The following is a 23,958-nucleotide window of genomic DNA, read 5'->3' as shown; positions in this document are numbered from 1 at the left end:
GTCAGCTCCCTGACTGTCAAGCAGAGCTGCCTCATCCTGCCAGCTGGGAATTTTCAGCTTCCTGGGTTCTTTTAAAGAAACTGATTGAGTGATATGCCATTCTCTTTTCTGCAAGATGTGCAAAAGCCAACATGAACGTTTGAAAGTCTGATGAGTTGCGTTGACTGTCTGGTGCTTTTCTCCAGGTTGAGCTCCGAAGCCCTTCCATATGGAAAGAGAAGCTGAGAGCACAAGGTATCATGTCCCACACTCTCCCCCGGCAACTCCATTACATTCCCAAACCCACTCTTTCACGATCTCATTCCTAACTAAACCCATCACAGTCCCACAGGCACCAGATTCCACAGATTCTCACTCCCGGACCAATTCTCCAACCATGTCCCTCTCCCTTCAGTATTTAAAGTTCCCTCACGCACCAAACCATGCTCACTAGTGAGAAGCCTCCTTCAGAGTTCTCTAGTGCACGTTTTTGTCTCTTTAAATTTCCCGGTTTTTGGACTTAACTTTTCCCTTTTCGATCTCGTCTCTTGGATTTCGCCTTTCGGATTGTCTTCTTGGTTTGTCTCGGCTCTTTCTGGTTAACCGATCTCTCCTGCCGACCTTGCTTCTGGATTACGATTTTGGATTGTTTGCCTCTGCATCCCGAAGAATTCACGGCTACGCACAGGATCCTCGGAAAACTACCTGCCGGTTCCCTGACACGAGGCACCTCCTGATGATCAGGGCTAGCAAGCAGACATGAAAACACCCTGTGGGCAGACAGTTGTTCCTTTCTCCCCATCAGTCAGGGGGCTCATTTACTGATGTGGGGCACATGACACCTTTCTTCGGTGGTCCGAAAAAAAGACTTCATTGTCATCCAGCCTGAACGCAAACCACTTCCTCTTTCTCGTGCTTCAGCCTTTTCTGGTCCGACAGGCAGTGTTAGCAGCGTCAGCTTATATAGCTTAATATCACCTGCTTTATAAACCTGTTTAGTTGTGCCCAGTGTCGCAATGAGTGCATCTTCACAGGAGAGCTGTTGCTAGAAAAATACGAAGAATGAACTTTTAATGCACCTGCTCGTCTTTAGTCAACATGTTTTGTTTTCAAATAAATGAATGCATGCTAAAATATGTACATTCATTCATGTAAATTCCATCCATCCTAATTCTAACTGCTTTGCTTTATCGAATACAGGGTCACAGAAGAGCTAGAGCTTATCTCAACAAGCATTTTGTCTGTTAAATACGATGTCCGTTTAAGCAAAGTAATTTAAACATGGGGTTTACTGTACTGGCAAAAACAATCTGAGTATTTGAAAAGATATACAGTTCTAGCATTATTCTCACTGCTTATTGCAGAGTGTTGAGGATCAAAATGCTGAATCTACAACCGTAACTTGTGCACCAGGGTACTGACTTTCTAGTGGTGAAAATACCAGCATTCATGGATCAGTGTTACAGTTCCAGCACCAGAAAAACCACAAAACAGTCCTCAGTGTCCCAGAGAGGCAGAAGTGACTGAAGGGTGGGAGCACTATAGAACAGGCATTCTGACACAGGAAGTTAACCTAGATTAGAGCAATCAAAAATCTCAGAACCTGTACGGGCCAGACATTACAATAGGTAACATTCAAAGAGACATAATGTTAGGACTGTGGCACGGATCACCAATTTCAGATATGAGTTATATCACAGTCTGCTATAATTGCAGTCATGAAAAGCTGTATATATAAAGAAGTGGCCATCATGGGAACTTTTAATTGGCCTCACATGGACTGGGAAAGAAAAAAACATCAAGGACATCAGCAGCTGCTAAAGTAGACAAGGCTAATTACTGCTTTCTGACTCAGTTTGTGAGAACAGCTACTATACGGAATGTCTGAATTGATGTTACTTTTCTCAAGCAATCAAACAAGAGCAGGGAAACCGTAGGTGAGGGGACCTTAGGGGAACTGCATTTATTCTGGCAAAGAAATGAAGCCTTATAATTCCAAGAAACCTGACAATACGGAACTGAGGTATAGTTGAAAGACGCAAAATGGAATGAAATGGATATTTGAATCAGTAGAGGGAGAGCAGCAACACTTTGGAAATTCTGTCTGAAGAGCAAAACAAATTTCTACCCTTGACTAAGTCAATCAGGGTCTCGAAAACAGTAGCTCCAATGGTTCAATGAGGAATATCATACAGGATCAAAATGCAATTCAACCAGTTATCACGATGAAGTCAAGATTTTAAAAAGGGCCAAAACAGATGTATGAAAGAATTTTGCAATGAAGACTAAAGTTTTTTTTTTTTTAATGTTGCGGCATCAAAATGAGGGCCCTGGGTGATGTGAGTCTCACAGATAACGGTTGGGGAATTTCTGCAGAAATCGCACTATTGTAAGTTGTTGAGCCATCTGGTCTCCTTCTCAAACTGTTACCTACTTTCTGAGCTTGTGGGTTGCTTATCTAATCAAATCAGCCTCAGCTGTCCAGAAGCCCTTTAACAGATACAGAGTTGAGTTCGCTTCCTCGTTTGAAGGACAAGAAGAATAACCTGCCTCCACCTTCACTCAGGTGTTTATCAAGGAAGACAGTGACGGCATGCCTCAGCCCAAAAGGCAAAGTTCTAGTTTAGATCATATTAGCAGAGATGTGGCTGGCATTAAGATAAGCGTTTGCAGGTTAGTAAAAAACAACTTGTCGGATGTCAGAGAACAGCCAGTGGGTATCAGTTTGAGGTGTAAAATAAATCTCCTTCACTTCTTCCCCAGTGAAAAATGGCCCGAGGACCACACAACAGCAGTCCTCTGTTGCCCAGAGAGAAGGCCAGTGACACTGGAGAGCAGAACTGCACACAGGGACTGGGCACAAACAAGGAGCAGCGGACATGGAGACATCACTGCACATCAAAGCACAGGTGAGGGTGTGACCGTCGCCCGGGCCCTCGCCGCTCCACCCCGCCGGTTCGTCCCGCAACACCTGGGGCGCGAACTCGGGTCTCTCGGGTAGCGCAACAGGGAGCCAGCCGGGTGGGGGAGGGCGATGACGTCACCGTGCCCAAACTGGCTCCGCTACAAGGGCACATAGAGGTACATGTATGTGCATTGGGAGAACAGAAGCACACGGGCGTAGCAGCAGAGATGCAGCCCCAGCCCTCCTCCTGCCAGATGCTTTGCAGGAAGCATCGTACGCGCGAGAGTTTTACTTTGTTTTGTTTCGAGTTTAGTTGAATTAACAAACTCGCCTTCCATGTGTTGACAGGAACAGTCCACCAAGAAGAAAAAGATCTGCCACGTTTCTGCAGAAATGATAGCATTACAGCTCCGGCTCTTTGAGTTTGTATTTTTCACGTTTCACGTTGACATTTGCGTTTCCTAATATAGACGCGACTACTATGACAACGGTACTGTCCGCAAGCCTGATTGTTTTTATAGTCCGGACTGGAGGGGCAGGAGGGGGTGGCCTGTTTCACTTTTAGCTCATGCTCATTTCTAAAAACAAGGGGAAAAGGGCTGCTGACCAGCCTGAACAGGGTTCAGTTCCAGCAGATGATGAGCGAATGCCTGTGGTCATTTGAGGGAAACAAAACCCCAAACGAAATGCAGTTACCTAATCGGGGCAGCGCTCACAGTGTTGATCGCCAGGACTGTGTGCCTGCTCTGGGGTCCTATTGAAAACGTAATAAACAAACGAATACACGGCTCTTCATTTTCAGATTTACCTCACCCCCCAGAGCTCTCCATGGAAACTTAAACTGGCGTTTTGCGAACGGCCGACGGCTGGCGTTCCCTGTCAGATGTCATACCCAACACCTCACCCCCCGCCCGCCTCTCCCAGCCACTGGCTGCACGTTACTGGGAGGTCTGTCGATATTTCGCTGTCAGGAGAAGCAGTGCTCCGAGCTCTGGTCTCCCCTCATGTCGGCTTTGCGGGAGCTCCGGGCTCACGGGCGCTCGCTGGTGGCGCGTCTCCCGGCTCTCTCGCTTGATTAGGGAATTTGAAAGTCCGGAGGACGGCCCCAGCGCTGGACGGCGCAGAACTGTGTCTGTCTCTCGCCTCTCCCGGGAGCCACGCGAGGCAGTTGCCTGATCGCTTTGGCTCGGGCAGATCTGGGGAAGCCAGCTCCACTAGGGCGCCAGGGATTAGCGACAGGTAAGTGGTCCGATGGAAGCTGATGGAAACCGGTGGCTGTTCTGTAATGCATTGTATTGTGGGCAGCGGCCATCTGGCAGAAATATTCGTCCCGAATGCCTCTTTCGTCGAAAATCGATTAACACGGTGCGCCGGGATATCAGCACTTTAATTCACCATAATGTTATCCAGGTTTGCGGAACGCGGGCAGGCAGCGCTTGACACGACCCTGGTCTCGCTTGGATCCGACGGCACTTCTTGTCCTGCGCATCCCAAAGTTACAACTAGTTGGCTTTAAAGCAAAACGAGACACCGCAGAATAGATTTATTCCTGCTCCATTTTTATCCATGCGCTATGAGAGAACTGTTATTCTGATTTTGTGCTTTTCATTGTAATTGTTAGCCATGGATCGCCCCCTGGTTTGTAGTATACCAGTTTCGTCTAACAACGTTATTAACGTGAGCATTTTCAATCGGGCATTTTTGCTTTCAGATTAGATGACAAAATCAGTATCACGAGATGCCTGGGTGGATGTTACAAACTTCTTTGTCAGATTTAAGTAAGTATCCGAAGCTGCTTCTCTTTCTGTAACGAAACATAAACAGTGATTAATATTTATATTTAAGAAGCGAATTGTTCTCAATGTTTCCATATTATTATCTTTACTGTATTACTGTGGTATAATTCATGAGCATTTATTTGGTCAAGTTCTTTGTATATGAAGAAGCACACAAATCGTTTCAAAACTGTACCACGTGTGCATTAAAATGCGGACAAAATCGTAATGAGATCTGAAAAGGGTGTCGCTAACAATTCTTTAATGTGTGCATTAGGTGTTTATGACTAACATTAGGATTGCTAACCATTATGACATCTGCCGCATCAGTGATGCCTTCACGTCTCATGTGAACGGGGCTTTCGAACACCTGTTCATCGTAGCTGAGAGCGAGAGGCTGGTCCTGTGAATAGTTTCCATGCAGCCTGTGATGAGCCATCCTCTGAGGCAGAAGCTCCCCGTTTGAGACCTCAAGAGCTCCCGGCTCTTGTCGACCTCAGCCTGAACTCTGGGATGCCCCTCTGAGCTGGTCATATGTGCAGACTGCACCCATCAAGCCCAGAGCCCAGAGCATTGCAGGTGTGCTGGATTGTTTAAACAGACTTATTAGTCTTTGTCGAACCCCTGAGGACCTGCACTGGCCAGTATATTAGGAACACCTTCACCCACCTCCAGTCAGAAGAACAGGTGATCTCAGTGGCAGGCAGTGCTCTGGTGGCTTCAGGAACCCGAGACAGAATTCCATCTCCTTCTCTGGCCAGATTGGCCCCCAAGAAGCCAAACCTTTTGGAGCAGGAGCGTCCATGAACCTAATCGTGCCAGATAAGCGGGCAGGGAATTTGGGGGACTGCTGAGGGATATGTGTGCCCTTCCTGCTCGGGCTGCAGAGGCCCAGGGGTTCCTCCCGTAACAGCTGGTGAGAGCTTGAAACCTGCGGAGTCGGAGTCCCTCAGCCGGCCAGTCCCCTGTGCGCGGAGCCCTGACGGACAGCGGTCTGGATGTGCTGCTCCGCGGGCTGGGTGGGACCACCCCGGGGGGAGACCGGCCAGAACGCCCCACCCTCCCCAGAGCCGACGCCGGGTCTGTGGAGTCAAGCCAGTTTTCCCGTCCCTCGGGTGGCAGGTCCCTGATGCGGTCGGCGCCCCCCCGATGGCCGTGTTCAGTGGAGAGGGCTGGTCACGGAACGGGTCGGATCCCGGCCCGGACCCGGCGGCCAACGCTACAGTGCCGCCGGACCACTACCGCAACTACTACGCCATGTTCTACTCCCTGCTCATCCTCGCCATCATCTTCGGGAACGTGCTGGTGTGTCTGGCCGTGCTGCGGGAGAGGGGCCTGCAGACCACCACCAACTACCTGGTGGTCAGCCTGGCCGTGGCCGACCTGCTCGTGGCCTCCCTGGTCATGCCCTGGGTGGTCTACCTGGAAGTGAGTTGAGTGCACCGCCCGCCCCGTGTCCCTCTGCTTCAGGACAAGACGTGTCCACAAAGTCCCAGCACCCGCGGCCCAGTTTCCAGCAAAATGACAGAAAGAAGCGAAAGGATGAGTGATTATTAATTCTAGCTGATTATAATCTGGTGATTATTAATTAGCTGTCCCAGTGCAAGGTGCCACAGAGAAGAGGTTCAGGGACTTGTCCTGATTGAGACCCTCAGTTATATGTACAGTAATTAGGTCAGGCCTTCAAAGTTTTCAATGCCCCAATTCCAATTATGGTAAATTATTAATTTCCTCTGTTACCAGAATCCATACTCTTGGTGTCAAGGCTAGCATATTAGAAAGTTTTATTTTTCATTTTCAGTTACCTAAAAGAACTAATTATTGGTTTAAAGTGGAACCAATTGATCGGAGACATTTCAATCAATCAAGTGTAGACTCGGCTTCCTTCACAGAAGCAATGCCGCCTTCTCCCCCGATCTGGTCAGCTCTCAGACGCTGAGCAAGGCTGGGCCTGGTCAATACGGGGATGGGAGACCTCTAGGGAAAGTCCCATTTCTGCCCTAAGTGGTGTTGGTGGACCTGTGGGTGTCATTCTTCCCCCTGAACCAGAATGTCCAGGTCAATGCACTCTGGTGCTGTCTCTCAGAGGGCATGTTAAACAGAGGTGCTGTCTACTCGGTCACTAAAGATCCCAAAGTGGGATTTGCAGTTGAATTTTCTACAAGTCATTCTTGTGACGGTGGCGGTGACTGGACCAGCGTGCAGGGAGAGAGCTGAGGCTGTCCAGCTTTGTGTGATTGAAACTCTCCTGCCTGACACTTGCCCTTGTTAACACTGTTCGGTTATAGCCTGGTACCTGGTTTTCTTTCTGTCGATCGCCGTTGTCTTTCCTTCATCGCGTTGTCTTCTGCGCAGCAATGGCCTGAGACTCTTGGCCAGCTCGTCATTGTGAGTGAGAATTTGTTCTCGGATGACTTGCCCATATAATTAAAGGATTATTATTAGTATCATCATCTGCTGGGCTCTAACCTGTGATTCCCAGTACACAGGTTCTCTTCTCTAGACTGCTGTGGTTCTCTAACATGTGCCTGTGACTCAGTTTAGAAAATAATTTTTCAATGCCATTTACAGGTTGTAGGAGGCGACTGGATGTTCAGTAGAATGTACTGCAATATTTTTGTGACTCTGGATGTCATGATGTGCACAGCCAGCATTTTAAACCTCTGTGCAATCAGCATAGACAGGTAAGAGTGGCACTTTATTCAAGCTAAATATTTTGGTACTGTATTTACTTTCCTAAAGTCCCTTGGCCTTATGCAGACACCTCATTTCAGCACACTTTTGGCGATGTGGCTATTTTGGAAAAAGAGGAGGCGTCTTTAGTTTGTCTGGTTGGTTCACAGACTGAACGCCCTCGTAGGAAACAAAACAGACCATTTTCCTCTTGAAGTTCAACAGCTGGTCTTGGGAGGTTAGTGCAGATTATCTTTGAACGAAATCTAATTATTCAGCAGAAGTGTCATTCATATATACTGCAGGTCTGTTTTGTTTGCTAGCATGTCAAATACATCCTTTTCCATGATCTAAACACCACTTTGACATCATGCATTTAAGTGGAATATTGCTTACAATGAAAGGTTTTTTCCAGTGAACATCTTTATCTAGGTAATACGTGAAAAGAGTTAAATATTAAATACTCTATTAACAGTTGAGAGACTTCCCTCCCTCTGGAGAAATTTAAGCTGTAAGAACGTGTGCTCTAAGCGACTGGTAATCCTTGCTTATATATGCTGCACAGCACTCTCAGAGGTGCGAGAAATCACTGCTGGTAATCAGTTCGAGAAAGTCTCCTCCAGACCAGCTCTTGCATGTGATTAAACTGCTTATTTTCTCGACTGATTCCAATCAGGATGGCATTACAGCAGAGTCTACTACACAGAGGCAGAAAGGATCACCTCTGGAGCAAGAAAAGTTGAGGTTTTTGATCTTTTGTTTGTTTAACACTGGGAGTAGATCCTGAGAACAGGAGTGAGGGGTGTGTTTTCTCTATAGGCGAGAAAACGCACTGACAGAGGTAGGGCTTTGGTGTGGAACATCCTTTGTTACCCACAGTTGAGGATCATAGCTGCAGAGCTGTTTGAAAGTCTGCCCCCGGTGTTCATGCTGGCTTCTCCCATTGGCTCCGAGTACAGAAATCCAGAAACGGTGTGGGATAGGCATTCCAGAGGTAGGGGTGCAGTGTGTAATCAGTGCTAATAGAGCCAATTAAAGCCCAGGTTCAGTGGGGATGCATTCCTAGGAGTGCTATTTCTGACATATGAGTGATGCCAGAAAGCTTAATTGAGGCATAGGCAATGGTATCACTGATATTTTGTATCGCACAAGATCATTAAATCTTAATTTCATACATAAAGGTGTTTTTATTTAAATTATAGTGGCAGGCGAGATATATCAACTTTGGCTGCACACCAGCACGTTCAGTCGGAGCTTGTGGAGGTTCACCCTCCGCCTGCCTGCCTGCCCTCCTCCAGCCTGGCTGGGGTGGGACACTGATGAGAGGAGCTGGGTCTGCCAGGACAGGCCAGGCCAGGCTGGGGCTCACAGGAGTATGAAGAGCTAAACAGGAGTGATCACACTCACACACACACACACACACCTGACACACACCTGACACACACAGGAGTGGGAGAGTGATCACAGAAGGCCCGGGCCATGCTGTGCTGTAAAAAACGCGCATCATGCCACACTGACATTGGCTGAGAGCTTGTGCACCATTTCCACATCACGTCTCGCCTTTAGCAATTGTCAGCAGGATGCACCACTTCCCATCCTGGACCGAGTGCGCTCTAGATACATCCCCCTGACCTGTATGCAAATCACAGACCGACAGTCTGCTTTTATGCAGATATACTGTAGGTGTATTTAAAGTCATTAAAATACTGGCCAGGACAAAGATAGCTATAGCAGGTCAGTGCTAACTGCAACAGCGCTAGGTGAATTATCTCAGGCTTTTGCTGTCAGAATCAGTAGTAGTGTGATTCTAAGCTGTTCAGATGGTCCTTTGTGTCTTAACATCTCTTATTGCTCAGGGTGGTGTCTTATCTGAAGTGCTCAGACGCTGGGGTGGTGAGACGGGCAGGAGTGCAAGCCATCTGCTATCATTCCTTCTTCCATGATGGAACATAAAATAAAACAATAGCACAGGGCTGACGCTTCAGATCAGACCTCTATCTGTGCGACACCAAGGAGTAGCTCCACACAGGAAGATAAGGCAGCGCGTCGAGCTCTGGTGAGAATAAGATCAGCTTAGTGGCCCTCCATCTCTCTGCCTGTGCGGTCTGTGAGGCAGACGGAGGGCGAGATGGGCTTCTGGATTTGAGCAGCGCTGTGCACCTCAGGGTTTCTTATCGGGAACCCGAGGCCTCGGCCAAAAAAGCTTTCCTTTTTCTTGTTGCTTCATTCTCTGTAGATAGTCGTACATTCAAGCCTATTCACTGATTTTCTTTTGCTTCGCTCTGGGCCAGGGAGGGATTAAAACTCCCGTCACGATGAGGAGACGCTCCAGTGGGATCAGGTGATCGCCTATTGACAGCCCTCCGGAAGTCTTTTTTATCTTGGTGGAATTTTCTATTCTCGTGATAAAAAAAGCACATTTAATTGTTGATAAGAGCTCTGTAAAGGCTGTTTTAACGAGCACGTTCGGTGAGCAGGGGCTCTGTGTGGTGGCCGGCTGGGCTGCGTGCGCTCCATGACCGCTGCTGTCTCCTCAGGTACACGGCGGTGGTGATGCCCGTGCTCTACAACACCACCCACAGCTCCCGGAGGAGAGTGTCTGTCATGATAGCCGCCGTCTGGGTTCTCGCCTTTGCTGTCTCGTGCCCTCTCCTCTTTGGCTTTAACACCACAGGTAAGGGAGTGGAAAGGAAGGAAGAAACGGGGGGCATGAGTGAAAGGTCTTTCTCTAGCGGCCAGTGCTTTCCATGGTGTTGCAGCGCGTCATGTCTGCTGGGACTGCCACACCCGCTGGTGCAGGAGCTTCAGTCAAGCGCGTGGCTTGGCGAGCTGGAAGGGCACCGCCCCTCCGGTGCCGGTTACTGTCAGACACCTGCTTCACAGCGGGGGGGGGGCTGGGTGGCCCCTTTGCCTGTGCACACAGGGGTCCTGTGGCAAGCCCGCCCCCAGGTGACGCAAGAGCTGCCTCGAAGCGGGCGTGGCCCGGAGGGAATCTGGGAGCCCCAGTGAAATGCCCGCCTTTGCCTATCTTTAGCTTCCTGGCAGGACAGCAGGCCCATCCGCTGTCTCCTGGCAAGTGCAGGGGCATTGTGGCCAGGGACGCTGGGCAGCGATGTGGCAGTGCCAACGGAATAGTGCAGAGTGAGCAAGTCTCCACCCTACCCTGCTGAGACATCACCAGTCTTCTTCCGCTGCCGTGATTGCAGGGGGATCTTTTTGACGATGAGGTGGTTTATGGGGGGGGGGGCACAGTCTGTCATCAATATATTCTGGACACATTGGACTCAGCACTAGTCTCCTTCACTTTCTGATGTTTCGCTCAAGCTGTTGTTCTTAGACTTGAGAACATGGGAAGGGGGTGGAAACTAGAATTGCCCATTTTGCACTTTTGATGGCTCGGATTCGCGCTCCTCTTGTCAGACAACAGCTGGAAGGACTTCAGTGAGTGAGTTAACACAGGTCCTGGCTTGTGGGGTAGAGAAGATGATTTGCCTGAATAAGAACAGGAGGATCTTAATCCTGTATAACATTGCCGTGTGACACCATTTATTTTCTTTTGCAGATGATCCAAGTATTTGTTCTATATCAAACCCTGATTTTGTGATTTACTCCTCGGTGGTGTCCTTCTACTTGCCCTTCGTGGTGACTCTGCTGGTCTACATCAGGATCTACATCTTTCTGAGGAAGAGGAGGAAGCGTATTGCTTTCAGGAAGGCCAGCGGGAACACCAAGTCAGAGGGCTACCCCCAGTCCGCGGTAAGGTTTCTAACACCCGGCTCATTTCTAAGGAGTCTGTTTCAAAGACAGCATATGAATTTGATTGCTCTGTCTGTGAAACGCTATTTGATGGCCGGGTAGTGCAATCAAGTTTTTGATAAGCATGGCAAAACATTTAGGCTCACCAGGTTGTGTAAAAAGATACTGTTCTTTGCAAATTTTTTTGGAACTATTATTTTTATTAATTCACATCTTCATATAGTCATAGAAAAGATTCTGAATTCAATTAATTCCGAACCTTTAGGTTTAGTATATAATACCTATACATCATAGAACCTAAAGTCATGATCTCTTGAAACTCCAGGCCTGCAGTTGTCTGTTTCTTTAAGAGGTGATCTCTGACCTCAATGTTGCTTCCACTGTACCCTCTGAGGCGATGTCATCCTGGTGCGTGCACAGTGTTACAGCACTAAGGGTTTAGCTAAAGCAAAGCATGAGACTTTGCAATCAGAAGAGAGAGAGAGACTGCAGCAGGCCATTAAATGCAGGAAAGGAGAACATTCTTTGTCTCCTTTTAACAGACAAAAATATATTCCTGTGCCCGTGTCTTCTATCTTGACAAGCTGTCACATTCAATAATAGCATAGCTGTAACGTTTCGCACTGGGGGATTGGTGTCTGAGGCTGTTCAAAAGTGAACACCGCAGAAACGAAGAAGATAGCCGTAGGCCTGGCAGTGCGATCTGATTAAAACATCCCGCCTTGCTAACGCTGCCCTCGATCTGCACCCCCACGCGACTGTGAATTTCCTTTTGTCCAAGGAGACGTGTCTGCACACAGAGGGAGCAAAGGAGTCCTTATCCAGAGAAAAAGTGGATCTGTCTCCCATAAAAATTAAAGTGGTGAGTGAGCTCTTTTCTGCTCGTTCAAACTCCTGCAGCAGCAAGAAAAGCCTGCCAGTAAGATGGCTTTGTTAATTCTGTTCCTGGAGCTACTTAGAATTCAGAAAGTAGCAAAACAAGTGAAAAAAAAAAGATGTTACATGCAAGGGAATTCAACAGTTATTTCAATCATAAAGTAACAAATTTTATAACAATAATCATAACTGCTCTGGATTCCTCCTATTATTATTGTGGGATTGGAGGTTATTGAGTTGTGCTTCCCAGAGCAGAGATTTCATGTAACAAGTTTATCTTAACTCTCTGGTGACTTTCTATCACCACCATAACATCCCGAATTCTACATAATGTATGCGCAGGTCTTGTTTGCGTTCGGTTCTTCCCGGTCCCATCTGGGGTGGGGGGGGAGTCATGTGCTCTCAGTTTAATTAATGCTACAGAACCCATTATAATCCCTGTTGTGGCTGGAATATGGACTGGGTTTGAACGTCTTTATCCAGGGAAGTTGTGACCCTGACCCTTGATGCAAGAAAACCACAAAGGCCTATAGACACAACAAATATAGGTCTTGTAATGTTGCCCCAGAGGGCTCAGAATCTAAATCGGTAGCAGAATCGTACTTGGAATGCACTTTAACCCCCTGAGCTACATGGTACTCCATACCGAGGTGTAAGAATCCGACTGACAGCCCAGATAGATCGCCCCAAAGCTCTCCTGTTGGATAGCGCTGTTATTGCTGGAATCCTAATGAAAAGCACAGCAAAAACAAAGCTCTAACATGATTTGCAGTGGAAGAGCCTGCAGATTTTTTTGGGGGGGCGCCACTGTAGTTACAGTTGTGATTAATATGTCTGTGTACTGATATGCATCAGTTGTCCTCAATGAGATTTGCAATTAGTACAGCAGGCTGTCTCTTGTCTTAGCAGCGGCAGGGACAGTCTTCTGTAATCTCCAAGGAAGGTGAATTACATTCTTTGTTCCTTCAGACCGTTCTTATTCATAAATTGTATCATATAGCTTGGAGAGCCCAAAATAATTTATCTGTGTCACTGGAGGCCTGAGAGACAGCAGGTACCCAGTTCTGAGCAGCAGGTAATAGAAGTCAGTTTTTGTTTTTCATCTCCACGGATTGATGAAGAGGAATCTGGGCAAACATCAACAATATTATTACTGTTACTGGCTCATGGCACTTTGCAGTTCACCTCAGAAACTCTGGGTCTTGATCCAGCATCTGAAGTCAGACTTTTAGGACCTCCTATCAGCATTTTTTTAACAAACCTGATAACCTGATTCAGTTTGTGATACATCCAAACCCACATCCAAAACTGTACAACAAACTCTGTATATTATATAGGGCTTTGTGTTATCTCGTCTCAAGTGCCCAGAAAGTAGAAAGTATATCTCTTCTTAAACCTACAGATGTTTGAATCCGTTGCAACACTTAAAATAAATGTTATATCCCTTAAGGATTAAAGACAATAAGGACATAAGACAATATTATTGGGTGAACAGGCCATCCATCCCATCAGAAGGTTCCAATAAGTATTGCCCAACCTTTAAGAGATCAGCCTGAACTAGGAAGAGTCAACCAACCCTCAACATTGTAGCCCAAGGGAAAATTTATCCATCAGTTTATTAAATCTCCTTTCCAGTATTGGTGCATGATCTTCTCCTAGCACGTTTCTTGTCATGTCCTCGTCTTCTGCTCCCTGAAATGAATGTTGTGAAGAGCAGGCCGAGACAGCCCCATTTATCCTTGTAAAGAGCTTTAAAAAACGCTGATCACAGCTTCCTCCTGAGTTTCTTTCTCAAGGACCGAGAGGGTTGCTTTCCTCCCTGGCTCTTGTCACTCCAGCCTTCCAGTTGTCTTTGCACATCGTCAAGACATCAAATCGCGATGCCCCTGCTTGAAGGCGGTTTCTTCCCTCCCTCCCCAGGAGAGCGCCGGGGCGCCCACCCGCGGCGGCGACCCCCTGCTGCTGAGCTCCTGCCTGCGGAGGAAGAGGCAGAAGACCGCCCCCTCGGAGAACAAGCTCCTGCCGCCACCAGACCTGCACAACTACTGCAGCATCAGCCAGGCCTCCTTCGCCAGGACGGAGAACGAGCCGGAGGCCGGGGAGGAGCTGGAGGGGGCGGGCGGGCCCAAGAGGGCCTCGGAGGTGAAGAACCTGCCCAATGGCGAGACGCGGATCACGCTGAGACCCGCCCCCAGGCGCCGCAACATGCAGCTCAGGGAGAGGAAGGCCACGCAGATGCTGGCCATCGTCCTGGGTGAGTGAGCGGGCCCCGCGCCGCGACGGGCCGGGGGGCGGGATCAGGGGAGGGGAGAGTGGTCGGTGTTGGCCGCATCGTCACCCCCCCTCTGCCAAACCTCCAGGAAAACTGCAGGAGCGCTTAGGAGTCGGCCCGCCGAGCTTCTCTGGAGCGATGCGGGATTTTCGGATGAAGTGTTTTACTACCGATGGTAATAGAAAAGCTGTGAGGGCAAAAAAATAAATAAAAGAAGGTGCATTCATTTAGAGTCCAGGGAAATTCAGTGGTTCAGTTTCTCGCTTACAAGCAGAAGCAGCGCTGTCCTTGCATTTAACTGGACCTGTGCTCCAGGGCAAGTGGTAATGGAGTCTCCCGTTAATTCATGCGCGCTGCCCTCCGCCGTTTCACAGTGACGTCACTAGTTACCCCTTCACATTATTCAAGAACGTCCGCCTTGGCTCTGAGATCAGACCAGCTCATGGCAAGTATGTCTGTGTCTGAGCACCTGCTGTCAAGTAGTCTGATTCATATCCATGTCGTATTGATGTTTATTCCACCACCAGCCCATATGTGGTCGACAGGGACAGATTTACTGCGAAAGGGGCAGCTTGCCAGACAGTTCACTTACTGTACTCCAGCCCCAGTCCCGGAGAGCCTCAAGGCCTAAGGGTTTAGACGTCGTCATTAAAACATCCATTTCTAAACTCCTGAAGCGGTTTAACAGCCAATCCGTTAAATTACACAATTTAGAAATCATCTGGAACACAACTTGGGATACATTTCAAATTACTTGCTTAGCTGCTCGATGACTTTCAAGTCTCTAATCCTCAGATGAGGCTCTCCACAGCTAGGGCTGGAGACCTCAGACCTGCAGGCGCTATAAGGACAAAGAGGTTTATTTTATCTTTTAAAACTTTTTAGGTGTCTTTCTTGTCTGCTGGCTACCCTTTTTTGTGACACACATCCTGAACACTCACTGCAAGTCCTGCTATGTGCCTCCTGAAGTCTACAGCGCCACCACCTGGTTGGGCTATGTAAACAGCGCTCTGAACCCTGTCATATACACGACGTTCAACATTGAGTTCAGACGAGCCTTCATCAAGATCCTTACATGCTAACGAGCAACCAAGCTGCTTTCTCATCATGCTTGTGGCCTCGTTCTAACGTTATGGAAATACACAAAGACAAATCATTTTCTAATGTGTAAATTGTGTGAAGGTAGTGGCAGCTGTTCTGCTGTAACCTGAGAAGCTCAAATGCTAAAAATAACTGAATTGAAAAACCGAAGAGGAAGGTAACAAGGTCTCAAGAGATTTTGCCTTCAGAGAAAACAAGGAAACTTTGTATGTATGTAAATCACCTGGCATAACAAGTTATTGCATGACTTTACATATATTTTATATTCTTTACATATGTTGCCATCAGTGGATTTAAAAATAAATACCCATGTAACAAGGATCAGAAAGGAATCTCCCAGTCTTTTTTTTTTGGAAATCCTCTTTACGGCACTATCTCCTTCTTCCATCCAGTCGTTTACTTTCCCGAGCTCCACATGAAGACCTACGCAGTGAGCAGCATCACTTTCATAATCTCCTTGCAAAGCAGGGGGCCTCTGGAACCATTCGCCTGACAAACGAAAAGCTGTTTGACGTTTAACTGCGGAGAACTCCTGGCTTTGGTGCTGCCAGGCTTCTGCAGTGCTCTGCTCACTTCAAGTCTTTATGCCAAGGGTGGCGGGAGAGTGGAACAAGATGCTCAGTCATGCCCTGGATGCCCTGGATTCTTTCAAGAAACAGCTGGATGAGATCCTTGGATCAAGTACCAAATGGGCTAGATGGGCAGAATGTCCTTCCCCTCATCTGTATCTCTTCTTATATCCCCTTTTAAACTCTGCATTTTACCTTACCGTACCTTTCTAGCACATAAAGCACAGCAGGGTGGCGGGCTGCACCATTAAACCTGGCACGGGTTTGTGACGCGAGCCGTTTGGCCGGCTTGAACCCGAGCCGTCGGAGTCTGGCGCCGGGCAGCGCCACGGGAGACGGCAGTCGCGGTGCGAGACGACTGCCAGCGTGCCCAGAGGTGTGACGGGCTCCCCTGCCCACGCCCCCTCCCCCAGCTGGCAGAAGAGCCAGCCTGGCACCTGCCACCGGGCTTCAGCGATCATTAACGAGGCCGCGGAGGTTAGCGCAGCCGGAGGCGGGAGCAGCGCGGCGCCGGATCTCCTTGCGGAAGGTGGATGTCGGTGAGGGGGCTGCACAGCTCGAACTAAGCCGGGGGGGGGGGGGTTAATCGTTCACTCCTTAGCCTGAGCTGTGGTTTCCTGTTAACAGCGCCAAAGGTCTGTTAAATGGTAATGTCACACAGGAGCAAATAGACTTCTGACACAGATGGAAGACAAGGGACCTGCTGTGACCTGTAACTGATCAATATTTTAAGCATGCGGCGCTCGTTCATTTATTATGTTTTGTGCATTCAGAAGACGAACAGCTTCGTAGATAAAAAAAAAATGGAATTAAGAATTAAGCTCTTGGTATATTTGAATTCCTCACGTTTTATTTCTCTCTCTTGCTGTGAGAACACTGTAATATTAAAAACACTTTTAATATAAGAGGGAGAGAGGCAATGAATGCGTTTTCTTTGGATTTGATCAAATCCCTCTCCAGTATGTAATGACAAGTTTGAAAGAGTTTGTTTTTGCTTCTAAATGAGGAACTTTGCTTTCTGTTCTTTTCTGCTCTTTCTATTTTTGTTTGCTTAAGAGACACCAGTATCCAGGGCAACATTAAACAATTACAAAGTTTATATGATATCTGAGTACAATGTGTGTACCTGTTGGCTTTTATTCGAATGTGGGTGATGGCTAATATCAAAGGAATATAACTGGTGATAAAATGTAGCTTTATGGAATAAACCAGTGATTAAAGCACCGTCATTCATCTGGATCGATGTGTCTGAGTACATCTTGAATGGCTTGTTATAGTCAGCAGTATCTCCAAGCACTTTTGCAATGGTCTTGTTATAACAAAGCATGAAAAGGCCAAAAGAAAACTCAACTAAGTAGCCTGAGAGTTAAAAGGTAAAATAACAAGCAAAATAAACCGTGAATAATGGAGGACTTGGGGAGTTGCAAATTATCATTGCATAGCCTGTAAAAATTAAGTGAGGTACACAGTCGCAAAACAACCAGAGCCCTGCCAAAGAAAATAAAAAGACAGCTCACAGCATCCTTCTGTGCATGTTAAACAGAAAGTGCCAGTGCCTGAAAATCACACACATGGTAATAAAGCACAGTGATGGGGATGGGCTGTTTGTGGCTGGCTCTGTGGACCAGTGATGGCACTGCCACAGCTTGTGCAAGGCTGGGCTGCAGCTGTGTTCTGTGGTGACAAGTGAGAGGTTTCGGTCCCGTGTAACGCTTGTAAAACTCTAATGTAAAACTGTACCGTGAGCAAAAGGTGAAAACGACTAGATTGTCTGCTTACTACAAGTTGAAGCAATCTTTGCTGTTACATCTGCTGAATGCCTGGTCAATTCCAGCCAAACTATTATATACAGTATATAGTTATTTTTGAACAGACAATCGTCTGTCTGGTTTCTTACAGCACTTCAGTTTAAATTACTCGTAAATCCTTGAAATTGGAGGTACATCTCTGCAATAAAAATCTGAAATGCTTAACATGAATTCAATATACCATTCCACCTGGGATTTCTTTCTTCAGGGCACAAATAAAGAAGGATTTGCAGGTTGAAATGAAGTAACTTAATTAAATATTTCTTCAATTAAATATTTTATTATATGCAATACACAAATTAAAAGCGACTATTATAACAAATTAAATGTAGAATTGGTTTTGTTGGGATTTGCAGGATGTATTTTAATTGCACTGCTCTGCTTTTGTGCAACTTTTCTACAATTCACCGCTGTGCACTGTACACGAAGGAAAGCTCAGTGAGCCGGAGAAGGTTCAGTTCCTTCAGCCTGTCGGTGCAGTACGCTTCTGAAAACAGAAGTGTATCTATGTGGCTGCTCTTCCAGAGAAGCGATACTTTTCTAACACAGTCTCACAATATTCCAGACTAAGATAAGTGCACTATATGATATTGAATTCCCTTCATTTAAAATTAACACTTGTACCTGCCTATCCCGAAATGTCGTTCGCTCTTTTCTTTATTGTATTTTATTCACAAAATAAACAGAAGTGGTAAAAAAGGAACAAATGCCCAATGAAGTCAAAGTGGCGCTAACATGCATCTTGCTGATTTTAATTGATTATGGCCGAGAAAATGGTGCTCAGACAGACTGCACAGAGATGCTTTCTGTGGCATTCTAAGGAAGGTCCTATTGCGTCACTATCTGTTGCCTGACATCCTTCAATCTGGTGAAAATCGCTGTGCTGATGGAATCAGTTCTCTTTGTGGGTTTGAGACAGAATAACAGAAGGCAAAAAAACAGCACGGAGCTGCGAAAAATATTGGTGCTTTCGGAAAACAAAACAAAAACATTTGCTCAGCCACTCTGACAGATAGAGTACCATTGTTTTCAGGATGTTGTTTTTTCGTTGGCTCTTACCGTCATAAACTAAATCGCTCAACATACGGAACACAGACCATCACAAAACAGAAACACATTAAACACAAACCAACCCCCCCCCCCATTTAAAACTCCCACTCTAGGGTTAACGTATTGTTTCTTTGAAAGTACAGGTAATTCAGACAGCAACGGCACAAGAGAAGAGATTTAGAGCTCCGTTCTGCTGTTCCACCCTCTGTCTGCCTCTCACGTGGCCTGGTGAGCGATTCCCCTACAGTTCCTGCCCACGGCCGCTTTCTGCTGAGGCTTCAATTTCCTCTCGGCTCTCTCCCCCGCCTGCTGCTGGAAGAGGCGGTGATGTCTGATGTTCGCTCGTCCTGGTCTCCTGCCTTCAGAGGTGCAGAGCAACATATTTAAGGGAGGCCTGAATGATATTGGGCTTCTACCTGCAGAAGGACAAATGAAAATCAATCGCGTTCATCTTTAGAAAACAAAAGGAAAACTAAAAAGTGTTTTGTTTTGCGCACCGCATGTTCAGGACACTCAGTGTCAACTGCTGGTTTCTTTCTGCAGTTGAGAACTGTGACTGTGGTTTAGTTGCAAACCACTCTAAACCCATTCGTGTCTGTGCCCGCATGCATTTTGTTTTAATTGTTGTTGCTGTTGTTGTTGTTTCTTAAAAACCATTACTTAACCATCTTGTTCCCAGAGCCCATTTGCAATGGAGAAGTGCGTTTAACATGACAAAATCTCAGACCTGAAAAGCATTCTCGCTCATCCATCAGATAAGAAGAAACAGTAGATTTTTCTCTTCTTCACACTTAGAATTGGCCCTCACTTATGATGACTTACCCTCTCAATCTGGAGTCTTCGTATAGGTCCAACCATCCGTACAGCCTCCATCTTTTTGATCCAGTTCCAGCTCCACAGTGCCTGACAGGGGAGTGAGCCCTGATTGGAGGAGTGTCCCATCTCTCGCTGATGTCACCGCAAGCCTGCAAACAGCTGCTGGTCCCGGGAGTCTCTGTTCCAGGAAGAGCAGATCCCACCCCACGGGGGAGCGTCGGTGACAAGGCTCAGCCTCGAACCAGCGGCAGCTGGGCCATAGAGCTCAGCCTGCCATGCTTTAAAGAAAGCAAGGAAGGCTTGTGGCTGGGGACAGGGCAGCAGTCCTTAACTTGCTCAGCTGAGGAGAAAAACAGCACTACCCCTAGAACCCAAGTCAGACGGAGCTGAGTACTCTGCACTGGATGAGGACGTCTGATCTGAGAATAGGCTCTATCTAGCACACACCCCTAAATGCAGAAGGGCAGACCTGGTCAGATGGGGTTTGCTAGGACACCATTTCCAGATTATACAAAGGAAATCTCACTTGAAGGTTACGGATGTCTTCGTAGGCGTCCTATCCAGCCACAAAGGAGCCGAGCCACCCAGGAGCCCCAAACACAAGAGTGGATTTGGGAAAAGAGCGACAGGTGGAGCCTGCAGTGTGCGGCGGCGGAGGGGAGCCGTGTTTGTGGCGAAGCTGACGATCTTCGGGAGACCGGTGGGAAAACGAGCTGCCTGTGCGGTCGGGACTGATGGCTGGGATTCACGGCCGCGGGGGGGGGGGGGGCTCACAGCCCCCGCAGCACTGAGCTCCGTCCCGCATGCATCAGGCAGCAGGGCAAAGACAAGAGCCCACGAATGTCACACGGCCGGCCGTGTATTGCAAAGAGCAATTGAAGGGTGAAATGGTCATTGCTGGTGAAATGGTCTGTCCACAGGTGATTACAGTCATTAGACTTTTTCAACCAAAAGAAAAGCGATCTTAACAAAAAAAAAAAAACAGGCTTACAGGCTTTTGTGTTTTTACGGTGAGTTCTCCTTTTTTCAAGCTGAAATAACGGGTTTTAAAACTCCAATGGCGTGCCCCCTTTATAAATCGCCTGGATACGAGATGTTGCACATACAGTATACCTCGTCAAGTGAGGAGACTCAATGCATTCTGTCACACAGATCCGCACTTAACAGTACGTCGATTTTCAAGGCTGCAGGAGCGGGCGAGTGCAATGCATAAACAAGAAATCCTAATGAGGTAGATGGTACAGGTGTGGTCCGAGCAATGGACCTGTGGAACGCGGAGCCCCGCGCAAGGGCTGGAAAAACATAGGAGGCTGTCGACCTCTCTCGCCGCTACAGATTTCAGACCTGTACGGGAAGAGGACAGGTCGGGGGACGTGTCTGTCTCTGCGGCTAATAACATAGCCTCGACGTGACGCTGCTGCTCAGGGGCACGGGGAACGATACCGCAATGATCAGGTTGATCGATCTCCGCGGTTAGACTGTAGGACGGAAATCGCGAAATCTAAATCCCTATCGAGAAGGGGTCGGTGTTTCGGGCTCAGGGAAACTGCGGTAGATCTATCAAAGATCCCGCCATTGGTCTCGTCCCATGCAACACGTGCAGAAAAGCGGGACACGGCTCCTTATGTGACGGGACTCGAGCAATCGTGTCCTCTCGGCCGGAATGTCAACGAGTGCTCGGCAAGCCCAGCTGGCGTGATCAAACGCCGGTTTCCTTTGAGCTCAGCTGGGTAATGAGGTTTTGTGGTGCGCTCAAGGGTGGCGGCAGACTCCCCGAGACACTTACCCCCGGTTAATCGGATTATGCTCTGAGCGCCAACGTCCGCATGCAGCTCCAGTAAGTGGATTTGAACAGGGCTTCTGAAACAACTCTCTCTTTTTTTATCTTCCTTCGCAGCCCAGTTCACCTGTGGGCGTGCGTCTGTCGATTATCATACCCGGTGTGCTTTGATCCACCCCCTCTAGGGGAATAACTATCCCGCTGCGTTCCTCAATCCGCAGAAACTAGTCAACTAATTTGCTCCAGGCTCTCAAGGGTGAAAAGGTGTTTCAAATTACCCCTCCCCCCCCCCCCGTATTCCTTGAATGCTAAAATGCAATTTTTGGGAAATTTATAGGACCCATTTTTATCTTTCCGTTTATTTGTGTAATTATTTCCCACGACATTCACGATTCAGCACGGACTCGAGCCATTGTAGCAGTCTTGCCCTCCCAATACGTTATTTAAAAGCGATAACAAAAAAAAAGTAGTTTAATTCCTTTTTAAACGTTTTTTTAAATAAATTCAGATCGTAACAATGAGTTTTCTTTGTGTGAAATATTTTAGTAACGGAATAGCTTTCTTCCTACATATAAATGTAATTCTAACAAAAGAAGAGGTGAAAGGTAACACATTTCTTTTAAATGTGTACGGCTTTCACGTCTTAACACGTATGCACATTCATGTTTGAATGACTGATTTCGTGCAAAAACACCGAAATGTTTTTCAGTTTGCGGAAAGTTTACAGGCAGTTTCCCCTGCTGACTTTAAGCATTACCGTGTCGTTTGTCCTCGTACGTATGTTTCCAAAGAAGACTTCCTGTGTAACTCTTTAACAGTCCTTTCACAGACCGGCGCTCTCGGGGTTTAGAAATGATCAGTTTCGCAGCTCCAGGACTTCCAGTACGGATCAGCAGATGGTGTCGCGCCTGTAAATGAACAGTAAGCGGTCAGCAAGCATATATCACACATCACGGGGAATGAAGGCGGCCGGAGATGGTGGGAATTTATCTTAACCTGCCTGGCTGAGGGGTGACCTTCCGGCCACAGGTCAGAGAGGACAGGACCTCCATGCAGACCGGACGCCACAAGGGGGGACAAACTGTCTCGCCCCCTCAGTTTTGAACGGAAGGATTTGTGAACACTTTCGCTTACTTGCGCCCTAAAAAATAGGTGTACTTTGTCAATGGTCAGATAACACTAACCCCGAATTCACAGTTACTGCATCGGACTGTCTGATGTGCAGGAGGGCTATCCGTAGCCTCTAAGTTATCGGGTGTCAACATTGTTACGATCTTGTTCGGTCAGGTGGACCGATTCCTCGCAGTAGTTAATCCGTATGTTTACAATCGTTGTATAACTAGTACTGCAGTTATGGAAGTTTGTGCTGTCTGTTGGTTTTACAACTGTTTTTTTTCTGACCGATTCAGAACTTCGTTACCGTCGATGTAGCTGCGGAAATGAACGCCTATGGTATTTAATATAATAATAATAATAATCGCGAGAGGGCTGATGAACGTGACACTGTGGTTCATCGCTAAATACCAGATTGCTCATCGTTATCTCCTACCATGAAGCACTAATCAGTGGCGTCTCATCAGTTGCGGGATTTCACTTGGGGAGTTGCAACGGCTCCGTTTCCACCGAAATATCGACGCCCCCCTGGCCGGTGGAAAGGTGAAAAGGGCGGAAAGTGGAAGAAACACGCAAAGGCGGGGGGAGGGATTCAAAGCTAGCGAAGGAGAGGAGATGATGACGTTTGGGAATCTGGGAGATTACGTCGGGACTAGTTGCGCTTTGCGGCATCTGAACACAATCTCACTGCTCTCATCCCTCCCGAATTTCCGTCAGAACTCCGCATAATCACCATTATATGGGCCACGGTTTAAATATCCTTCGGCCTCCCAGCATCTCTAAGCCACACGTTAGAATTTCAGCACCAGCGTCCACCAGGATCTGTCTCACACGGACGGCGCCGGCTGCTCCTCCCCAGCGGTTTGGATCCGACACGCCGCCTGCGCCGTCTCTTCCGTGGGCAGCGGTGCGAATCCACTGGTAAGAAAGCAACAGCGGCCTCGCCCCCGTTCAGACCGGCTGGCGCGGGTCTTTGTGGAGGTCGGCGAGGTCGTAACGAGAAAATAAATTGGAGCTCGTCACCGGGCGGCCTTCCACAAAGGAGGAAATTGAATCCAAGTCAAGGTCTGTGTGACCAGTCAGGGAAACAAATCCCTGCTGGACCGGAGGAGATAATTGTGCGCTGCCCTTATTAAAGACAGGAGAGACGCAACACGGTGGTGGTTTTGTCCCGAGTAACGCGTATTGCATTGGTTTAATAATGGCACACAGACAGCAGTATGGAACTCCCTTTAGACTGCTTCGGTAATGAAATGATCTTGGTTGACACAGAACTGGATGTGCTCTCAGTATTTCACACTGTTGATGGCCTTGGCATTTAGCATTGCTGCCTCAGAGCTATTGGATCCTGCCTTCAGCGCTGGCCTGCAGAGTAGTCTGCATGTCCTCTCTATGTCTGGGAGAGATAGCTCCACTTTATTCCCCATGGGCATGCAGGCTCATTATTTTATTTAATGATGGATTATTTACCTCTAAGCTTTTAGG

At 47.6% G+C, this 23,958-nt stretch overlaps 1 protein-coding gene and 1 long non-coding RNA gene across 6 annotated transcripts; one reads left to right on the top strand and one right to left on the bottom strand.

Annotated features, from left to right (window-relative positions):
- Window positions 1-3,180: 3,180 nt before the first annotated feature.
- On the top strand, window positions 3,181-17,949 carry drd3 (dopamine receptor D3). Of its 2 annotated transcripts, none has more exons than XM_088638581.1 (9): window positions 3,181-4,123; window positions 4,596-4,662; window positions 5,782-6,087; window positions 7,231-7,343; window positions 9,870-10,006; window positions 10,895-11,088; window positions 11,870-11,950; window positions 13,885-14,218; window positions 15,122-17,949. In XM_088638581.1, the coding sequence occupies exons 3-9, from the start codon at window positions 5,809-5,811 to the stop codon at window positions 15,316-15,318; spliced, it is 1,335 nt and encodes a 444-aa protein (XP_088494707.1). In that variant the 5' UTR covers window positions 3,181-4,123; window positions 4,596-4,662; window positions 5,782-5,808; the 3' UTR covers window positions 15,319-17,949. The 2 variants fall into 2 exon arrangements, with proteins under 2 accessions (XP_088494707.1, XP_088494706.1); XM_088638580.1 differs by having other exon boundaries at window positions 4,937-6,087.
- A 25-nt stretch (window positions 17,950-17,974) lies between these two features.
- Window positions 17,975-23,140, bottom strand: LOC148657917 (uncharacterized). 4 transcript variants are annotated; one of them, XR_015939996.1, is made up of 4 exons: window positions 22,910-23,140; window positions 22,118-22,268; window positions 19,587-19,758; window positions 17,975-19,180 (listed from the first exon to the last, which is right to left on the bottom strand). It is a non-coding gene; the product is annotated as an uncharacterized LOC148657917 (long non-coding RNA). The 4 variants fall into 4 exon arrangements; XR_015939995.1 differs by lacking the exon at window positions 22,910-23,140 and having other exon boundaries at window positions 22,118-22,328; XR_015939994.1 differs by lacking the exons at window positions 22,118-22,268; window positions 22,910-23,140 and adding an exon at window positions 21,367-22,084 and having other exon boundaries at window positions 19,587-19,858.
- Between the last annotated feature and the right edge of the window lie 818 nt (window positions 23,141-23,958).

Source organism: Lepisosteus platostomus, chromosome 7, assembly GCF_059453375.1.
Source record: "Lepisosteus platostomus isolate fLepPlt1 chromosome 7, fLepPlt1.hap1, whole genome shotgun sequence".
In the NCBI taxonomy this organism is placed as follows: Eukaryota; Metazoa; Chordata; class Actinopteri; order Semionotiformes; family Lepisosteidae; genus Lepisosteus; species Lepisosteus platostomus.
The sequence above is the reverse complement of the archived record's forward strand: the minus strand, read 5'-3'. Positions and strand labels throughout refer to the sequence as shown.